Source organism: Chenopodium album, chromosome 5 (assembly GCF_948465745.1).
Source record: "Chenopodium album chromosome 5, dcCheAlbu1.1, whole genome shotgun sequence".
NCBI classification, from domain to species: Eukaryota; Viridiplantae; Streptophyta; class Magnoliopsida; order Caryophyllales; family Amaranthaceae; genus Chenopodium; species Chenopodium album.
The window spans coordinates 68985846-68999930 of NC_137838.1; the positions used below are offsets into that span (position 1 = coordinate 68985846).

Genomic DNA, 14085 nt, shown 5'->3' on the forward strand with positions numbered 1-14085 from the left:
CAAGCCTCGGAAAGCCACAGGCTACCACCGTGTACCCCAACCCATAATTGTCAATACTCTAGAAGTGCACACTTTCCAGAGTTTTATTGCTCGTCCATGTTTCACTTTACGTGATTACAAATTTAATTAATAGCCGACTCAATCAAGTAGAACATACATAAAAATCATACATCAATTCACTTTTAATCTTATTTAGGACAATGGTGATTACATCACAAATTGACCTTTAAATCCATTAAACTTCCAAATTATCCAAATTGTTGAACATAGTCAACCCACCTAGCCATTTCGGTTTAATCCACTTTTACTCAACATACTAACAAGTCATGCTCGAGTAATAAATAAAATAATAATAACCTTGTGGAATAATTAATAAATTCATTCCACTTAAACCATTCAATTCCAATCCTTTGATAATCCAAATGTGGTTAACAAAGCAATCCAATAAAAATATGCTTGTATCAACATTCCATACAAATAATTAATCCAATATAATTCAACATGCTTGCATCCATAATTCCATACAAACATAATCAATTCACCAAAACATGTCTCATAAATATAAGCACATGCATAAATCAAATGTATAACCAAACAATTTCCATCCAAGTGTTCTCTAATCATGAAACTAAGTTCTTTTCTTTGGTACCTAAACATGATACTACTTACAACGAAGTAGACATGTACGTACCTCGTGTAAACAATCCTTTGTGCCACTTTTAATCACTTAGAAGTCTCCTAGAGAATAATCACTTTCTAGAAAACAACCAACAACAATAAATTAACACTTAAAAAAATTTCCAGCAATATAAATTTGATTAAAAGTCCTTAAAACTTCATTAAAAACATGTTTTTATGCTTAATTAATCATTAGAAATGCAATAGGAACAAAAGCCCCAATTTAATTGCTCATTAGAACCCTAAAATCCCAATTTGAATAAATTGAAACCCTAGGTTTATAATTCATAAAATCTGAAAATTTATAGCATAATTAAAATTTGAAATTATTAGTTTACAACATCAAAAACATGATTTTGATACTAAAAATATAATCTTTATACTACAAAATCAAAACCCAAAACAATTTAATAATAAACAAGATAGTAGAGCAAAAATAAAAGGAGGAGGAAAGGGGCAGCCATGGTGGGCCACGGCTGGGCCGCTGGTGGGTCGCCGGCGGCGGGCGGCTGTGTGGCAGCAGCCAGCAGGTGGCAGTTGGTGGTGAGTCAAAACTCACGTAAAGAGGAGGAAAAAAAGAAAGAAAGAAAAAGGAAAGAAAAAGGAAAAAGAAAAGAAAAATAAGTGGAAAACAAAAAATAAAAAAATAAAGAAATAAAATAAAGAAAAGAGAGTTTACTAACCTTTTTGTGTGGGGAAAAATTTGGGGATGTATGGGATATTTATAGGAGAGAGAGTGGTGTAGGGTAAGTAGTAAAATTGGGCCTCAAAATTAATGGGCCAATTAAGTAAGTAAAGTGGGTTAGGTTTGTTTGTTGGACATAAATTATAGAATGAAGGTATGTATAAAAATTTGTACTAAAATAATTTTCGACCCAAAATTAAAAATTGAAACTTTTAAAATTAAATTCCGGAAAAATACAAATAAATAATATATAATTTCATTTATAATATATTTTAAAAATATGGGGGATTACATCCATTGTCAAATTGTTCCTTTCATGTAATGAGGAACTAATTTGGATGGAGGAGTACCCTCAATTTGTTCTTCCTCTTGGTACTTTTGACAAGGTGGACATTGCTAATACTCCGTATATAATATTATTGGTATGCGGTTTCGTTAAAAAAAAATTAACTTTTTAATTAACGGAGTGTCACTGTATTAATTAACTATAATTTTGGGTGATACCACAATGTGGAAGAAAAAATATATTTGGGTATCATATGAAAAAGCCAAAAGTTGAGTGGTACCATATGAAAAGTCCCTACTATTTATCATAAATAAGTAGCGTGCAAATTTTGCCTATAATATTAGGATTGTACCCTAGATAAATATAAATTGGGGCTCCCCCTAAAATTACACTTTCAACCGAAAAAAAAAGGAAAAAATTGTTATTATTAATCTTAACTTTGGGCCATTTACTTTAATTAATATCAACTATCGATTATTTTTTAATAATCCCAACTTTAGGAGACATTTTATTTCATCAGGCCGAAACCGATCAACAAAGTCAATGACATGTTATATTAGGTTAGTGGACATGTGTCAACATGTAATTTGTCCAAATGATAAAAAAATAATTTAAATCAATGTTTTAAAAAATAAAATCAAAAAAATGAAAAAAACACCAACCGGCCCAACCTCACCGGTACCCCAACCCAACCCAACCCTTCACCCGAAACCAGCTTCTCCCTACCCTTGCCGAAACTGACATCCTCCCCTCTCAACCGCTTGAAAGTTATAACCCATTATCCAAATATCAAGGATGTGGTGGTTTCGGCACCCGAAACCACCTTGAAAACGAATGGGTGAGGTGGTTTCGAGGGAGTGGGCATGGGGATCTGGTGTTTTTGGCGAAGGGGAGTGGAGTTGCGGTGGTTTCGGGAGAAGGTAGGGGTGAAATGGTGGCTTGCGAGTTGTTTTCAGCGAAAGGGGTGGGGCTGAGAGTGGTTTCGAGGGTAGAGAGTACGTGAGGCAGCGAGTAGTTTCGGGGGAAGAGAGTACGTGAGGCAGCGAATGGTTTCTGGGAACTTCGGTGGGGTTGGGGAAGGAGATGGTGGTTTCTGGTGGGTGTTAGGGAGTGAGGTAGTGGGGTTGCGGTGGGATGAACGTGGTCAGGTTTTTTTTTTTAATTACTAATGAAATTACGACGCCTAACATTTAAGAAAAAAAAGTTATCTTTTTAATTTTTTTTTGAAGACAAGTTACTCTGTCACAAATTATTCGCAACGTTTTGATGTTTTGCACTATTCACACATCTCACTTTGACTATTTTTTTAGCTATTATATGAAAGTCAATGTAATCATGAAAGATGTTGTTGGGTTTATTTTAATGTATAGTATAGTATAGTATATATATATATATATATATATATATATATATATATATATATATATATATATATATATATATATATATATGCTTCCTCCGTTCTGTTAATATTGCAACAAGGAGAAAATTACGCATCCCAAAACACATTTTATCTGCTAAATATCTATAATTGTGTAAGAGTAAAAATTATAAAAACTTGATATTGTGAAAGTATTTTATGAGACGAATCCAACAAGATCCCACTTGACTATATTTTGCTTAACGTATAACTCATATTATATTGTCAAACAAGAGTGATGAATAGTGCAAAAAGTCCATTGTTGCAATATTAATAGAACGGAGGAAGTATATATATATATATATATATATATATATATATATATATATATATATATATATATATATATATATACATATATATATATATATATATATGGAGTATATAATAAAAGATATTGGCAGTCAATCTTGTGCACCGTTAAGCGTGTTTAGTCAAACTATTGCAAGTAAATTGGGACAGAAGGAGTATCTTATTTGACCTTATCAAAGAAAACACCCTTTTTTTTTTTTTTTTTTTTTTTTGATAGGAAAACGCCCCTTAAAGTAGAGATTTTTAAAAAATAATTGATAGTCGAAATTAATAATAACAATTTTCCAAAAAAATTACCCATTTAAAAGTTAAAAACCACGTTTGTACTTTAGAAGTCCGAGCATTGAAGCGCAGTGTTCATTGTTTTCCCGCCATGGAAGTCGACGGCGAGCAGATCCTCCAACGCAAGCATTCTCACTACCATAACTTGGTCTCTTTCTCTCTCCTCAATCTCATGCTTTTTTCAAACCCATAATTAGTTCTTATTTTTTCAATGAATTTCGCAATTTAATCCAACATTATTATCATTCTAAATGTATTCTGGGAATAATTCGCAGGATGAGGTGTTTATGGTACGAAATGAAGTGTATAAGGGACAACAATACAGTCAAATTTACTTTGCAAGGCTTCATATGTTGAGGACTCTTCTTTATTCTCTTGTTCCTCACTGGAAACCCCACATTCCTGGTTTGTTTCCCAATTTTTGGTTTTTTTTGGGACTTTTGAGTATAAAATCATTGAATTTGGGTCATTTTATCATATGGGGTTTGTTTAATTTCTTATTTTTACTTTTATTATTCGTTCATTTTTCAAGTTAATTGATTTTTGGGGTTATACCATTTACATTTATTTGGGGGTGTTTGCAGTTTGTTTTTATAATTTGAGTTTAATGCATACAAAATTTGGGTTATTTTACATGTGGGTTAAATTGAATTTTACTGGTTTTGTAATTGTACTTCAATTTTATGAATAATTTTAGCTAATTTTGAGGTTTATACCATATCTTTTTTGGTGGGTGGGTTGGGGCCTGGGGGGGGGGGGGGGGTGAGGGAGGGGGTTCATTATGTTTTAGGTTGGAGAAACAGTAAAGTTTCTGGTGTTATTTGGTAGTGGTTGTCTTAATTTATTGGGTATATGGCAAGAATTTCATTTGAAGTAGGGTTTAAGATTTAGGTTTCGAGAGTGTTTACAATTTTAGGATCATTAGTTATGACTTTCAAGTGTCCCTTTTGATCCTCATTGTGGATTGATTATCGCACTTGTGACCTTACCAGCTGGTTGTGATCACATCATTAAAGTGTTTTTAATCCGTAATCGGTTATTTTCTAATTTTTGGAGGAAAGGTAGTTGATCAAGCTTGTGGGGATGCTTAATTTCTGCTATCTTATGTCATTGTTTAGCAGTGTATTAAGAGAGATTTCTTTGATGTTGTTATATTTGATCAATGCATGCTTACTATCTTACAAATGCTGTTCAATGACTTTGGTCTTATCTTTGTGTATCCAATTAGTTTTTTTGCTGCATTTTGTTGCTGACTTATGATGCTAGCTTTCTATTTGTGCACAATCATTTCGTTATGGTAATTGTTGTGGTCTAACTGGAGTCAGACATTAATTAATCCAAAACCCCAAGTACATGGGGAGGAATCATTTATATCTTTGAGGATTTTTTTTTTTGGTTGTAGTTTGTACGATTTTGGGTTTGGAAGAGAACAAGGAGTGTATCGTTGTTGGAACACTCTACAAGCACATGAAACTCAAACCCTGTATTCTTGATGAGTATGCTAAGGAGGTAAGGAGGTTGCTATGAAATACATATCATTTTTGTCTAACTTTGATTGCTAAAACATCCAATTACTGTCTAGAGACATGGTTTGTTCTAAATTTTTTCTCCTTTTCCTGTTCTTTCTTTCTTTTCTTTATCAACATATAGAGGTCTGTGACTCCTCTGGTCAAGCCGCACAATTTTATGCATCCTGATGATCACCTGATCCTAGAGGATGAAAGTGGAAGAGTGAAGCTTGAGGGAACTTCACTGTTTCCTTCTGTTTATGTGACAGGTACTTTATATTTATTTATTTTTTATATTTATTCTTTGATCTCCCTATAGCGACAAAAATTCAGCTAGTTAGAAAGAGTATAGGATATTTATTAGTTATTGGACACAAAAATTCCATACCAGGATTTAGGAGCATTAAGCTGGCTGGTCTGCCAGAATATATCTTTCCTCTGGTGTGACTTTAATCCCAGAGGATGCATATTTTAGTAAAAGCCTGAAAGGGGATATATAAGAAATTACTCACAGAATTTGTTTATATATACTTATATGTATATATCTTGGCAGAAATTATGCAGGATGGCTTATGATTATATCAATAGCTTTTAAGAACTGATATCTGTTATATGTTAGAAAGAGTATGCTGGAAATTATATTGTTTTACATTATTTATGAAATCTACATTAATTGAAAATCTAAGATAGCCTTCTCTATTAAACACTTCCTGTGCTCACTCTGGTCCCCAAAAGATCAAAAAGGCAGTTTCTTGATTGCTAATAGAGTGCTTGTTCCATTTCTTTTATACTTCTCTCGATTTGATGCATCTATGGTTAATATCATTCGTCTGTTAGGGTGTGAAATGACTGCTCATCATTATAACTGATAAGTGCAACTATGCTGCAATTGTTTTAAAAGGTTGGATTGTATACTAGTAATGTTACTAACAGATAACACATGGATTTCTGTTGGCCTTTGCATAAAAAATAGGAAATGCCAGCTAACCTTAATCACTGGATACAATTATGATTCCATCTTATTCCTTCTCGCTTTACCATCTTTTATGTCAGGTCACTTGTAAGCCAAACCTTTTAGCATTTATATGAATAGCTATAAGTATTTTCTCGTGACAGTATTGCACTATTTCCATTTTACAGGGGTTGTGGTTGCCTTCCTTGGAAAAGAAAGTGGAGCTGGGTCGTTTCTTGTTCACGATATCCTTGAAGCTGGACTACCACCCCAAATTGAGAAGCCTTTAAAGCTTGGTAATGTCACTTGATGCTCTTCCAATCTTTGCATTGTGAAGTTACTCTATGGAGTGACCATCTTGTCCTTCATTAGATGTACACTGTAGTTGCTAAGGAATAATAATTTTCTTGGATTTAGTTCCATGTTGTTGATGTTTGTGGAATAGTACTTAGGAAAAGTGCTATTTATATTTTTGGTTTGAGAAAGAGAAGGGTGGGGGTTGGTTCTGTGTATTATATAAGGCAATGGTTTGGAGGATATTGCAATATAAACAATCAGCATAGCTCACACTATGTACCCCCTCTCTCAACTTTTTTATTTTTGAAAACAAAAAACAAATTTGCTAACTGTTAGTCATACAACATACGAAGTATACAATTAAAATCAGAGTCGACCATACACATATGTGATAAAGAAAGATGTATCTCACTCAAGAACCCTAACATGAAACAGTTCACAACTTCACATGCCTTAAATTGTCTTGTTACTTTATTCAACCTTGGTGTATTGAGGTCCAAATTAGTATTGCATAGTTCCACCAGTAGAGATTTATAGGCATAGTCTTCAAGATATTGACTTTTTTTTTTGGTAGAAAGCCAGGGATAATCGATTTCCTTTTAAAATAATGCCTTAAAATGTCTGTTGTTACTTTAACTTGATGCAATGAGGTCCAAATCAATCTTGCATAGTTCCACTAGTAGAGATTCATAGGCATAGTCTTTAACCTATAGCCTTTTTTTTTTCCTCGGTAGAAAGTAGGATAATTAATGCCCTTTCTAAATTCCTGAGGAAATTACTCAACAAACCTATTCTACCATAAATATTGGTTGATAATAAGGACAAAATTTTCCTGTACAAAGGGATAAATCCAGTCACGAAATGAGGACAAAGAACTTTCTCCAGAATGTGGTACAAGAACGCGAATGTGGAATGCATCCTCAGTTCCTTGAACATAGAGTTTTTTTTTTTCTTTTTTCTTTTGTTGACTTTATATTCTATTTTTAGTTATATTATTTCATCAAACAATCCAAAATTTTACTCTTATCATTACATATTACATTAAAAAAAAAAAAAAATCATAAACAGAACATTAATCGTCTCATTCGTTTAATCCCCAATGTCCACCCACCTTAAGTCATTAGCTATTGCATTCCACTCTTTACCTTTTTGTTTTCTATAATTGGGTTAAACTTATTCATCTTCTCTCTTGTTCTTAAAAAGCTCTAAAATTCAATTATTGCTATGATATTTATTTCAATGGTTGACAATATCATGATTTTTGTAGCCTCCAGAATGGACCAACTTTTTTTTTGTTTAATACCTCCAAAATAATGTGGCCACAACAGGCCAATTACCTTTATAATTCTGTAACAGCAGTTTCCTGAAAAGTGCTTCTAGGAAGTTGAAATTGTTTTCCAGAAACTTGGCCAAACATACTTGTTGTTGTGGAGGTATAGAGTAAACAGAGGGTCCAAAGGCTAATCCAACCATGAGGCTTATCTGAGGATTTGGATCATGGTTGTTGGAAGCTCTTCTTTAGAGCCTCATTTGGGTCTCATCCTTAATTTTTTTTAGAGCGTTATAATCACCTAATGATTTTAAAGGGGTGTTGAATCTTTGGTGAAGCTATGGTTTAGGGTAGATTTTGATGACCATGAAGAAGTAAACGTTACTGGAGAAAGATGGGTTATAGTAATGTATGCGTTTACTTTGCTGTTTTTTCAAGATTCAGGCTATCTGTGCATTTCTCATTCCTTAGGACTCATGTTCAAGGTTTTAGACAGATGCATAATGTCCAGAGATGTTATCATTTTAACTTCATGCCTTTTTACCTGCAACTCATTAGTGACGGCCCCCCTATATAATATACCACGAGAATTATGTTGTATCTGCTGCATTTAAATTCTCTCCTCTCTCTCTCTCTCTCTCTCTCTCTCTCTCTCTCTGAATCTCCTTGGGTTTATCTGTTCACAGGTGATGACAAGTATGTCGTCTTCGTGTCAGGCTTAAGTGTTGGAAATAGCACGTCAAATCCTCTCCAGTTCCAGCTGCTTGTAGATCATATAACTGGCCATCTAGGGGATGAAAATGTCTTACTCTTTTGTACCTTATCCTGCATCAACTATTGCTGTAGAGTCGCAACTTATCATTGCTTTTAAATCTGTGCAGGAGCAGAGAATTGCTGCAGAGATAGTTCATGTAGTAATTGCTGGAAATTCTGTAGAATTTGCCAGAGGACTATTTAATGGACAGGTAACTTATTATTTTGTATTAAATAATCAGTGAAATTTTTGCTTCATATTTTCATAATTCATATATCATGGTTAGTTTACTCTGTTGGTTTTTGCTTTTACATTTTTGGTAATATTTGGCATCTCTATGGGTTCTGGAAATAAGTAATACTTCCTCCGTTCTTTTTTAGTTGACACATGTTGACTTTTGAATCAATAGACAAATTCATCTTTGACTAGCTTCTGTGATTTATACAGTAGTTATGATAAAATAGTCACATGGAATCAATATCTAATTTTCAAATTTTACTTTTTAACTTATTGATAATTAGCGATATTAATTGTTGAACTAGTGCGTTGGCAATTAAAATAAAAGAAATGTGTCAGCTTAAAAAGAACGGAGGAAGAAAGTCAGTAACATGTTAGTCCAACTTTACAACTTAGGTGTTTGTGACTAAGGTTTATGCAGTGCTTAATACGAATTAGCTTGTTGCTTTCTTCTATTTTAACTTGTACTTTCTTTCCATACTAGTTGTAATATATATTAGATCAGGGGTCGTTATGAAGATCAGCTTTTTGTTATGCATTAGGTATAGTGGAGGGGTATATGAGGTAATGGCTGTAATTCTGTTATGAGGTAGCTTAAGGAGGAAGAAGGGGATGGAAAAGAGGGAGGGAGAAGGGAATTACGGGTCTATATATAGAGGAGATTAGAGTGAGAAAATGTGAGTGTCCCTTTTAGTTTCAGTCTGTATTTGGGAGAGAACCAAGCCTCTTAAAAAGCTTGAATATCTTCTTCATATTCTGTAATTATCATATCATAATCAAATTCAACAACTCTTAAATTTTCTTCCCAGAATTCTCTATTCTCCTCATGAAAAATTATATACTAGCCACAATGATTAAATTTCCTGATAATAAGTTTTACTAGCACATTCAAATGGCACTTATCTCTGGTAATTAAGTTTCCCTTGTTTACTGTGAAATTTATGTTATTGATATAATAGTATCTATTGTTTTGAATGTTTTCTCTCCTATTTCTGATGATTATGTTTCTCTTCATGACTGAATTTTCTGTGACTTTATAATAATAGGTAGCTATTGTTTTTGTTTAATTTATTCGTTCTTGTTACGATGCTTGTGGGGGGAGGTTAAACACTTGAACACGTATTCTTGAAAGGACCTTTTAGATTTTGTTTGTTTCTGCAGAACTTGGGATCAAAGGATCAAGCTAAGCTGTCTGAACCATTTAGAGAACTGGATATCTTGCTGACTCAGGTTCTTACATCTGCTCAGTGAGTGAATTTGTTTTGTTTCTTATTTCCTATTCTTTTATGGAGAATGCTGAGGTTAACGTGGCCTGTAATTTTTATTTGCAGATTGCTGCTGGTGTACCTCTGGATATCATGCCAGGGCCAAATGATCCTGCAAATTTTTATCTACCACAGCAGGTGTTTTCTCTAAATATGAGTTTGATTTTAGGGCTATTGCAACTTTTGATAGCCTTTGAATTTATCTTGACTTTTTGTTTCAGCCTTTAAATAGATGCCTCTTTCCTGGGTCTTCAGCTTATAACACCTTCAGATCTTGTACTAATCCTCATTCTTTTGAGCTTGACAATATCAGGTAATATTTGGCCTACTGTTCATTTTCATCTGTTTCTGAATTGGATGTGTACTGAGTGGGCTACATCTTGTAGATTTCTTGGGACATCAGGGCAGAATATTGACGATCTTGATAAGTATTCAGAAGCTAAAGATAAACTTGATTTCTTGGAAAGAACATTGAGATGGAGGCATCTTGCGCCATCTGCACCTAACACTCTAGGTGAAAGTAGTTTTTTTTTTTATCTTCTTTTTTCATTGAAAGTTATCTGTGCTGGGGGGGGGGGGGGGGGGGAAAGGAACCAAGTAATGGTTTGTGAAAAGTCTGAAATCTGAATAGAGTAGCAGACAACTAAAATTAACAGCAACTACTACTAGTATGCTTACAATCATAGGCAATTCGATTATGGAAATCAAACTAGTTTTGACCCTGTGCAATGTACAATTTTTGTTTTGTAGAAAGTAAATTGTTTTCCTATAGCTTCATAAAATGACCAGATGAGTATCTATATTTGGTTTTGTGCTTTAAAAGACTTGTCGAAATTGGTAAATAAGTTATAATATTTGAATTTTTAAAAAATTTACATTTCGTGCATAGATATATAATATGGGAACCTTTGCGATAGTAAATTATTGAATGTATAGAGAATGATATTAAGGGATATGATTATTGTATGAAATTGAAAGATGAAGTGAAATAATAACTATTTGCATTGATGACATTGAAGATTTGAAGGGGCATGATAACTATTCAAGTTGAAGAGGCATGAAGTTTGAAACAAAATAACCTATTGTAATAAAAAAAAAAAAAAAAAAAAAAAAAGGAAAGACAAATTGAAGACACATTAACTCTAAATTTCTTCCAAATTTTCCTGTTATAATAAATTATTAGCATAGATGGATGTTATTTTTATTCTGGGGATGAAATAGTTTCAACTGTAATTAAGCTGCTTTACTGTTGGATTTCTAATTGGCCCTTTCCTTCCAAATATCTTGATAAACAATTTTTTCTGTGGAATTTTTAGGGTGTTATCCATTTACAGACAGGGATCCTTTTGTAATTGAGAGTTGTCCTCATGTTTACTTTGTCGGCAATCAGGATATGTTTGGAAGCCGTTTAGTTAAAGGTAATCCTTTAATTGTGTCCTCCTTTTAATATTACCTGAACTTTTGAAGTATTTGTCATTCAACACTCCTATATACGAAGAGTAAGATAGCTTACTCATTCATTTGCACACAGGACCAGAAGGGCAATTGACACAACTAATTACTATTCCTAAATTTTGCGAGACAGGAGTTGCAGTTGTGGTAAGCGTTATTACATGCTGCAATACCCGTATTAGGATATATATATATATATATATATATATATATATGTACTGCGTAATTGTTCTAGAATGTATAAGGCATTCTCTTTACAAGTGTTGCAGCAGTAATGCCTTTTTCTTTTTTGGCAGCTTAATTTGAGAAATCTGGAGTGCCATGCTTTGAGTTTTGGGACTCAGTTCAGCTTTTAATTGTCATCATGGATTTCAGGTACATCCGCATGTTTTTGTATTTTGTTATGTCTTTTTAGCTCGTGGTAAGACTTAATCTTCTTTGCCTGAACTCCCAGTCATATCTTGGGCTTTCTGGCCTTCCCTCGTTGTACTGGCATTAAGCTCTCGAGGGTGATTGATCTGGACACTTCACCCCTTATTAGGTATTGTCTCATAGAAAATAAAATATGGGCCTCAAAAAAGTTAAGAATCAAAATTTCTGTTGTCAATTTTCATGGTTCTGTATTTAATGTCGGCTGATTTTGGAGACCTGCACATATTACATGATTGAAAATTATCATAGGCATCTTAGTAGTTTGAATTTTGTCTTAAAATTCTGCTTGTGTACTCGTCAAAATGTACTAGGCCATGCGTTATAACTTCCATTAGGCCACTATCTGGAAAAAACTGTCAAATTTTAGAAAGGAACTTGCTTTCAATGGTAGAATTGTCTAGTAGGATTCAGCAAATGAGATGTTACTTGAATCCTTGATCCATTGAAATCCTTGATCCATTGAAACCCTAATAAATTTTTAGAGCTTTAACAATTACTAAGCGTCTCACAACGCAAAGTTATTATGCATGGAGAATTTTAACATTTACCAAGCGTCCCACAACACAAAGTTGCCTTGTTGAATGATGTGAAGAATACAGTGCCAATAAATCAATGTTGCTTTATTCATAACTCATACGACCGTCACCTAATCGTTATTTATCTGTCTGTTTTAAAGCAACACACTTATTGAATATTTTACTTGATTATCACTGAATCTAAATGTTATTCAAAGAACAGAGAAAGAAATTGCTGGAGTGTCTTGCTTTCTTAAATTCTATAAGCTGTTTCAATGACCGCTTTCTGTACTGTCAACCACTCTAGTGCAAAATTTCAATCCCAGCATCAATAAATTTCTCTTGGGAGTTTCTCGCATCATCTTATTTATGTTATCCTTTGTATCATCTTGGCTTTTGTGCCCTAAACACTATATTCTATGCAATTTCATTTATGTAAAGATATCAAACCTAAAAAATGCAGACATTTTTCTGTCAGGGCAGGTCAAAAGTTATTTCTCAACCTAGCAGGGCATTTTCTGGAACTTTACTCAGTTTGGAGGTTGTGGACTTGTGGTAGCTTATTTTTTTTAGCCATCCTATGGCAAAATTCGAACCTATTATGCTGAACTCCGAATCGTCTACTACAATATCAAATATATATGTTTCCTCTGGAATTCTGCATCATGTTTGCTAGCTTAAGTTAAAGGATATTGGTCCTATCTCTTCATAAGAAAAACAAGTTGCCTAAGCAACACCGTGATAAAGCCATCCTTTGGTGGTTGTTATATTATAGATTTATAGCCTTTTCTGACTAGTGCTCGCGTTTTGTATGTATACCTGTAGTCGTAGGTAATCTTGTGTTGTAGCATTGCTCTAAGTACCTTAGTCTTATGTTATTTTTATTGCATTTTTTTTTTTTGTCATCATTATGTGAGCCTTTCTTGTGCATTATTTCTTCTCTTTAAATGAGGATTTAACTTTAAAAAGGGTTTGATTGTCAATCAATAACATAATATTAAAACAAACATCAAGAATGACACGTGTTACTTTCTGGTTCTCTCTAAAACTTCCCTCCCTGTTTAGCAAAAATCTTTTATTTTGGGAATACTTGTATAATACAATTATAATGTCATTCGTAATCTTAAATATTATCTTTATAATAATTGTTTTTTTTTTCGTGTTCTATTTACTTGAGTATTTTTAAATTTACCACTATATTTTATTTTATTTTATTTTTTTGAAGAAAATTATAAATTTATCAACTTATAACTTTTTTTTTCCTTCAAAAAATCTATTACCTATTACTATACATTGATTATTTTGGACATATATCAGGCTATCATTAAAAAATTCCTTTGACCGATAAACTGTTATGGAATAACTTTCATAAGAATAGTTTCCACTTTGGAAGTAAATGAAGGGACCAAAAGATTTTCCAAAAAGGACTAAGCGGTTGTATGAGCATTGTGTAACCCGTCTTAACCATATAATTCCCCGAAGTAGTACACACCCAAAGGCGAAAGTCCTCCTGTATAGCAGGAGATTCCATAGCAAGGATTGTGGAAGCATTTGCGGATTGAAAACACTGTTGAACTTTGTCAACATCCCAGGTGAGAGTTTGCGGATGAATAAAGAAATTAACTATCCAACCCCTACAAGACTGGATTTTCCATTGCCAACTGTACCCTGTTGGCAAGTATACTAATTGGTATAAAAAAAATGAATTAAAAAATGATTACTAATATATGTGTCACGTGT

At 33.3% G+C, this 14085-nt stretch overlaps 1 protein-coding gene across 2 annotated transcripts; it reads left to right on the forward strand.

The window, feature by feature from the left end:
• Positions 1-3677: 3677 nt before the first annotated feature.
• LOC145630924 (DNA polymerase delta small subunit-like) lies at positions 3678-13321 on the forward strand. 2 transcript variants are annotated; one of them, XM_081683046.1, is made up of 15 exons: positions 3678-3811; positions 3939-4068; positions 5066-5172; positions 5314-5440; positions 6312-6419; positions 8377-8492; positions 8572-8655; positions 9843-9911; positions 10013-10084; positions 10168-10259; positions 10333-10460; positions 11263-11364; positions 11478-11545; positions 11695-11773; positions 12824-13321. In XM_081683046.1, the coding sequence occupies exons 1-14, from the start codon at positions 3755-3757 to the stop codon at positions 11752-11754; spliced, it is 1320 nt and encodes a 439-aa protein (XP_081539172.1). In that variant the 5' UTR covers positions 3678-3754; the 3' UTR covers positions 11755-11773; positions 12824-13321. The 2 variants fall into 2 exon arrangements, with proteins under 2 accessions (XP_081539172.1, XP_081539173.1); XM_081683047.1 differs by having other exon boundaries at positions 12829-13318.
• Positions 13322-14085: the final 764 nt, after the last annotated feature.